Source organism: Taudactylus pleione, unplaced genomic scaffold (assembly GCF_031769625.1).
Source record: "Taudactylus pleione unplaced genomic scaffold, aTauple2 ptg000156l, whole genome shotgun sequence".
Taxonomy (NCBI): Eukaryota; Metazoa; Chordata; class Amphibia; order Anura; family Myobatrachidae; genus Taudactylus; species Taudactylus pleione.
Genome location: NW_028284558.1, coordinates 12485322 through 12493395, shown reverse-complemented (window position 1 = coordinate 12493395; position 8074 = coordinate 12485322). Strand labels below are relative to the sequence as shown.

Sequence of the window (8074 nt, the reverse complement as noted above, 5' to 3'; positions counted from 1 at the left end):
AAGGTAGGGAAATTTTGCATTTGGGTTTACTTATTTTTTATTACAAATTTTTCACACCAAATGCAGAATATTGCAATCATTGATTATGAATATTTCAATCATCTCTAGATACTTTATCAGAAAGCATGAATAGCTTACAATGTTGTAGAATTTACAGCACAAAACTCCTTTATTACTATTATCATGGTCCTATTAATATATTTATTGGTAGCAATACCTTTTTAGGCCTGCAGGTGGCACTGTAACTAGATGACGTGTAGCTAAAAGTTGTTGAAAGATATGCAAAAGATAGCATTGTGTCAAAAACAATAATTGAAAGTAATATAAGCTTTGATAATTAAATAAATGGTAGAAGTTCAATTTTATTTCTTTTACACAGCAGGATATTTCCACATATGAGAATATTTAACAACACTGTAGATTTGTAGGTAAACATTTGCTGTCTTCACAGAGCTTAATATATCTCAAAGCTAAATGGGCTTTGTATGAAATGAAAAAGGCATAATACAGTACATATTTCTGCACACTTTGATTCATATAACAGCAACCTGTAAACGTAAAACAATTGAAATGAATATATACAAACTCTAATTTTAGGGTAGATGTACAAGCCTTGGATTGAGATACAGTGGAGAGAGATAAAGAACAAACAATCAGCTCCTAACTGTCACTTTACAGGCTGTGTTTGAAAATAGACAGTTAGGAGCTGATTGGTTGGTACTTATATCTCTCTACTTTATCCCTCCAAGGCTTAGTACATCGACGCCTTAGTGAGATAAATGCAGTTCTACTGTATACATTCTCTTTTATGCATCCTCAGTGTTTTCTTCAACATATGTAGAGGGGAAATAGCCTTTATTTCCATTAAGGGTCCCGTACCACCACCCATCGTCATCTTTATAAAGAATTACAAGGTGATCACCTGTGCAGACAAATTGTTATGTTATTACAGTATACTACATTAATCTTCAGACAACCACTAAAATAAAGAGTACATTAACATTTTCTGGGCATTAGTAAAAGCCATACCACAGGCAAATGTGAAGATAAGGAGGTGTTGCTCGTTGATACCAGAGTTTGCTTTAATATTCTAAATTGTACAAGAAAAATTACAGCTTATGGGGTCTATTTACTAAGCAGTGTTAGGAGACAGAATGAAAAGTGATAAGACAGTGATAAGGTACCAGCCAATCAGCTCCCAACTGTTATTTTTAAAACACAGCCTGTGAGATGACAGTTGGGAGCTGATTGCCTGGCACCTTATCACTTTCTTATCACTTTTCACTCTGTCTCCAAACACTGCTTAGTAAATAGACCCCTAAATCTGACTGGCTGCTGTAGAGTATAGACCATAACATTTTCTATACAGTTACTGTACCTGTGGAGAACTACTCAGAAATGTCCTCCAACTACTCAGAAATGTCCTCCAATAAATCTTTGGGCCACCATAGCACATCTTTCTCTGTACATAATGACAGTGTCCTAGATTAATATTTGCAATTAACCATACTTGTCTATCCTCCTGGCTCCTGAAAATCGGGTGGTGCTCCTGGCCATCTGGAAAAGTAGGCAAGTCTCCCGGAGGCTGGGTCCACCCACACGGGGCAACGGACGATGACGCAAATTCATGTTGAATTGCGTCATCATGGCTCCACCCCACTTCACTATGCCGATAATTGCGGCATTGTATAGAGGGGGCAGGGCTACAATGATGCAGTTGCGTCATCACACCTCAGACCAGCCCACCTCCACAGTGCCACGCCCCCACATGGGGAGGAGCCACCAAAAGGTCGATAAGTATGCAGTTACTGATTCAGAGATGCTAATCTGTTTTGCCGTGCATGAATAAACATCAGAGTAAAGCAATCAGTGCTTTCATCCTTTCCATGCCACCAATGTATTAGCAATTGTAAGTTATTAATCATCAGCAAGTCCCGCAGTATTTGGCACTTTGGTTCATGCTAAATGTCTCCTTCTGTCAAAAGAGGAGATGTTTTATTAGCACAAATATGGTGTCTTGGACGTAACTAGGTATTTGAAAGCCCCATAGCAAAGTCTGTAAGGGCCCCTATGTATCACCCAATGGTGAAAAATGTATATAAGCTCTGGGCCCCATAGCCGCTGCACCCCATGCACCTACGGTAGTTACGCTTATGCCTACAGATATATGGAAAAACAATTAGCCACAAAAGAGCGCTTATAATTTTTCAATAATAGCTACTGCAATGGCCTCACCATACAATTGTATAGCCAGTGGCGGACTGGGCTGGGGGGCAGGGTGCCATCTGCCCCCCGGGTCGGTATGAATCCAGTTTTATGGGGCCCAGTTGCCTTATGCTCCATACACACTGGCACCGGGGAGACATGCTGTGGATGCTTCCCGGCCACTCAGTTTGTGTAAAGCGGATAATCAGAGCGGGAGTTTTTGAAGTTCGTGTAACAAACTAAGCAGCCGGGGAGCATCCTCTGCATGTCTCCTGGCCAAGGGCAGATTCTGGTGAGCTGGACAGTTTTGTTTTATTTTTCTTAAACATGTGCCCCAGGCAGCGCTTATCGGGAGCCGGCCCTCAGTGATGACAACTAGAAAGAGAGGGAGCTGGGGGGAGGCCCCGCCTTCAGTGACTCCTCACAGCTCTGCCTCTGACTGTGGCTGGCTGGCTGCACTCCTGGGCAGGCGCAGCATATTATCTATTTTCCAGCCAAGCCGGCCTGACCCCCCCCCCCTCGCGGCCCCCCCCTCCCCCTCACCTACGGTCCAGAAAAGTTCCACAGACACTGGACATAAAGTGAGGCAGCGTCCCCTTCCTAATCCCAGCAGCAACCGCAGAAGGGAGATGGAGACTAAGCGGGGCTGCTCAGGAGGCAGCAGACAGCGTGTGCGGTGCTGGAGAGTGTTTGTAGGACCAGACATGCCGTCTAGTGGAACAGCAGCAAGTCCAGGTTAGTGCTTTCAGCCCAGTAATACCCCTTCTCACTGACCCTACTGTCTTCCCCTTGTCCAGCCCAGTGTCCCTTACCATCTATAACTGATCTCTCAAATTCCAGTGTATCCCACCTAACCATCCCAGTGTCTCCTCCCCTTCCCAACCAGCCCACTGCCCCCTTCTCACCTAGAACACTCCAGCCATTCCCATTCCCCTTCTACAGCCTAGTACCTCTCTCATCACACTGTCCCCCATCCAGCCCAGTGTCACCCTCATATATCACTTCCCCCCCCAGTTTTTACCCCCACATCTAGCTCACTGTGTCCCTAACTGGGAACACTGCAGCCACCACTTATTACCCTCCCACCATCATTAGGGCAGCCCCCTCCCGACACCTCAGGACCCCCCCTTTGTCAGTGTGAAATAAGCATTAGGGTGTGGTTTGACTGACGCAGTGTGTACAGCCCTTGGTGTCTTCTACGTGGCGTGGAGTCCCAGTGTCCCACCGTGTCGTGGCTGGTGAGCTGACTTACGGTGCAGTGTGCTTCTCCCGGGAGAAAAACAGCCAAGGTGGAACATTGCCAGTGTGGGGTGCAGGAAATGTCATGTGGTATCCAGCCCACAGTGTTAATTAATCTGGTACAAGCATATTATCTCGATACTTGGAGACATTTTTTATGCCATATGAATAAAATTGCTTCATGCACGACAGAGTGCCCCCTTTTCTTCTTTTTCATATTTACAGATACTTTATGTCATGTGAATCCCGGGTCCAAATAGGGGAGCTGCAGTCCACAATTAAGGATCTGAGGAGCTCATTCAGACCCTCTCGCTAGATGCGAACGCTCGCTCGATGCGTATGCAAATCCAGCGCACGCCCAGCAAGGCAGGTCATCGCACGTCAAGACATTTGCACGCCCACTATGTCTTGGCGTGCGATCATTGTGTGTATGCAGACACCCACCAACCATTCATAAGACGCCCACTTGCACACGTCATCTCCTAGAAGTGCTTGAAACCATTGGTACATCGAGCACCATCGGATGCGATCGCAGCGATTAAGGTTGACCATACCCTTCCACAAGCACTGCGATCACTTCAGTGTGTATTTCAACCAGGTGACGTGTACAATGACACTGCCTGTAATTTATGCACGCCTCTGTAACAGCGTTGGGACACTCAGGCATTCCTGCGGTCGCACCTCTCCCCCCCCCGTTTCTAGTGGCCTGCCCCTGTCACCACCCACAAATGGCTTCTCCTGCCACTCACTCAGCTGGGCTGTCTATGCTGGGCGAGAGTACACTTCCTGATCTCTCGCTGTGGTTCGCACATACGCAATGTGATCGGTCATCTACGAGCATTCGCATCATAGCGAGAGGGTCTGAATGAGCTCCTGAGTGCTATAATTCCTGACGTGTTGTGGAGGATCAACTTACTAGACTATTGAGACTATTTTTTTTTTTAAAAAAGGACAGCCAAAGTGGTAGTGGACGGGTATTTATATGCTTTGCTTTTATATAAGCAAACAGATGGCAGCACTCACAGGACTCCAATCCATACAATAAAGTTACACTAGGTCATCTTAATGCCAACATTTCGATCTCCTATATTGGAGATCTTCCTCAAGGACCCTAAATAATAAATTAATAAATAAAGGAGATTCAAACGTTGGTATTAAGATGACCTATTGTTTGCCGATATTGTACCGTGAGACTACATCGTCGGGGAGGGCACCAAGGCAATGTACTTTCTTTACACATGTTTTGGTGGAGTGCTGGTCGTTGAAATTATATATAAAAAATATTTTCACAGGTTGATTTTTTGGGGGGGGGAGAAAGCCGGGGCCACTTGGCTGTGTTGCCCCCCAGGCTGAAAGTTGCCAGCCAGCCCCTGTGTATAGCAATGTCTGTTATCTGTACATGTATGCAGAGACTGTACAGAAATGTATTTTGTCTATGGTAAATGCTTTAATAGTACACGTTGATGGTCAATATAAGTGACAATTGTGCTGTACCTAACACACCTGACACTTATCACCTGATGATACCATTCCCCCAAAATCACTGTGGTCTCATCCCATGGTCATGGCAGACAACTGTTGAATGATAGTTAGTTTTTCCGAGGCCGAGCGCCGGGAGGCAGAGCTGCTCGGCCCGGAGTTTGCACTTTGCAGCCGGACTGGCCCATCTGGCCATCGGCCCTTCTGGCATTTGCCAGAAGTGCCAGACGGGCTGCCCGGTCCTGGACATCGGGTTAGACAAGTGAATGTCCACAGCTCCAAATTATTCACTAAAGGTGATAGCAACCTCTGTAAGCATCTTTATCCATCATTGGGTTGGAGGATATACTGTACACTATGTTGTTTACTTTTTTCCCCATCTCCTGAGTACTGGAACCACAACACTGAACACCCATATGTAAAGAGGACACACTGTTGCGGGGCAACCACTACAGGACAACAGTGCTAAGATTGTTCAGCGCATTTGTCATTTATATGAGTGTTTATAAATTCCACCATACACCTACACCACTGTACAATAGTATATACACTATGATCTCGTTTTCTTTTCTTTCCATTTTATAACCACATAGCTGAGAGGAAATTATATTATTTATACACACCAATAAGACAGAGAAAGCTCCAGGACAAAACTCCCTGTCTTTGTAAGTAAAGACATCAGGGTATATGAACAGACAAAACTATTCTGTACAATATGGGTTTTGATGTGGTTAATAGACGTTATCATCACACTGAATGTGCCACTAATGGGGACTATTTGCATAAACAATATGTGGATGTGGGACATGTACTAAGATGATGACAGATGTTGAAATGTCTGCTGGTCGCTAATATTAATCTTGAACATATCGAAGTGTTATGTTCACATGTGAAGTTCTTTTTTTATAAAACTAATATAAAATGGAAAACATTCATTATAAACTGGTGCACGGAAAAATGCACTGTAACCCATAGCAACCAGTCAAATTCTATAATTGGTATAGTTGGGTTTAGAAGATAAAACAATGTGTCTATACATCAGTTTCCATAATTAACCCAGGGTTTTATACATGACCCATTTCTCTCTGAGGTTACTTAGTGTGTATGATCATATGACCAGCAAGCTATCCCTTATGCGATTTATATTACACTTAATTACATAACACAGTCAATAGTTTTGCTCATCCTTTTATCATTTTAGAATTCGGAATGTTGCCTCAACGGTAGAATATGTCAATATGGATTGTCATACAAACCTGTTTTCAAGCCCAGCTCATCTTTTCTCTGTGGCTCATAAGGGTATAAGACACGGCATGAACCATTATCCTGCTCTCCTGTAAAAAGAAATTATAATGCTAGGACATTAGAGTTAATGGGGTTGCTCCAAGTCATATATTTAGTTACTAAGCCCCCACCTATTGCGCAGATCTTACAAACTGCATAGGCTTCTAGTATCAAAGAATGAGGATGAATGGGAAAGTAACATGCTGCTTGTCACTGGACAGCAGTGTCTACACAAAATGTGTCTGGATCCATGACTGTCCAACTACAAATGACACATTACTTCCTCATTCCACAATACAGTATGGAAGGTTACCGATGCCAATACTGAACATTTGAGGGAACTACAGTTGGCTAAATAGTGTGATCATGGAGGGATTCCTGACTAGCACCAATATGAGGCAAGGATGGACTAGTTAGGGTGAGTGTAGGGGTTCCCAAAAGTCAGGGAACCCCTACAAAGGAACAGTCAAGCTAAAACACAGTCATATTCTTGCCTGTGTTTGTGCTACAGTCATTGCAGTGTTGAATATATAGAGCTGCCAATGCATGTTTCAATGATGTTGTTCAGCTCACTGGCAAGATCACGGTGCAATATGACCATACACCTGCATCACCAAACTCAATGGTATATGGCTGGGTACAGAACAATACTGTTTTTCCAGATGTTTGTGCTGGATCCAGGAACTGTGGGCCTGATTCAGACCCGCTCGCTAGATACGTTCGCTCGCAGCCGTCAGCTGCCAAAGTATGCAAATCCCGCGATCACACGGCAAGGCATTAGCACGCCCACTATGTCTTGGCGTGCGATCGCAGTGTGTATGCAGATGCCCACCAGTATTAAGATGCCCACTTTCCCTTAGTAACACACGTCATCTCCAGGAAGTGAATTCAACAATCGGTAACATCGACTACCATCTGACCCATACGCAGCACTTGTGGCTGACCATACCCTACCGCATGCACTGCGAGTGCTTCAGTGTGTAATTCTGCCATGTGACATGTATTATGACGCTGCGTCTTAATTATGTACGCCCCTGAAACTGCGTTCAGATGCACAGACACTACCTGCGTTCGCACTACCACACTCCCATTCCCATCGAACAACCCCTGTCACCACCCACAAATGGCTTGTCCTGTCACTCATTCTAGCGAGGCGATTGCATGGACTGGTTCGCGCACACGCACTGTGACTTATACACATGCGCAGATTGCAAACATAGGCAGGCTACCAGTGAACGCATCCTAGCGAGCGGGTCTGAATCAGGCCCTGTATTCTCTGCTCTACTGGACAGAACCCCAAGACATTCACAAGGAGCATCACTCTATAGATAAGAAGGCATCTGCTAACGTGAGCTCCAACATCCTTTTTGGTGTTGCATTTGCACTAACATAAATTGCACCAGAAGGTGGAGCAAAAATTTGATGGATGAAAATCCAAATGGATGGGAGTGTTGGCTGGTCTGAGTAGTAATGGCATTAGTGCATGTAGTCTATACACACAAATTTGTCAGTTGATCGATCTATAATGATTTTCTAAATATGGGTTGGACTACAAAGATATAATAACTAGAAAAAGGCATGCTTATTTTCTATAGATATTAAGCTTCAGCCAGGGCTGTAGGGAGGGGCCAGTAGTGCCGCTTCAGTGCTGCTCAGAGCATCCAGAGGATGCTCTGGGCATGCACCCTGCAGCGTATAAAGCTCTCCTCTGTCTCCTGCCAGTGGCAGGGTCAGCACAGGGTAGCCACGAGCCCTGCTCCGGCGCAGGCTTCAGCGCATTTATGTCACACGTGATGATCATGGCTGTTTATAGCCAATTGGTGTGATTTAGAGCCGCATGCAACCAGCAGCATCTTTGACTACACTC

General features: G+C 44.7%; 1 protein-coding gene across 1 annotated transcript in view; it reads right to left on the bottom strand.

Moving 5' to 3' along the window:
- Window positions 1-806: 806 nt before the first annotated feature.
- The window catches only part of NOSTRIN (nitric oxide synthase trafficking), a 79154-nt gene continuing 71886 nt past the window's right edge, over window positions 807-8074 (bottom strand). The window contains exons 15-16 of the mRNA XM_088474900.1: window positions 6180-6257; window positions 807-922 (exon numbers count right to left, since the gene is read on the bottom strand). Of these exons, the coding sequence (XP_088331026.1) occupies window positions 807-922; window positions 6180-6257 (194 nt within the window). The remainder of the gene's footprint in view (window positions 923-6179; window positions 6258-8074) is intronic.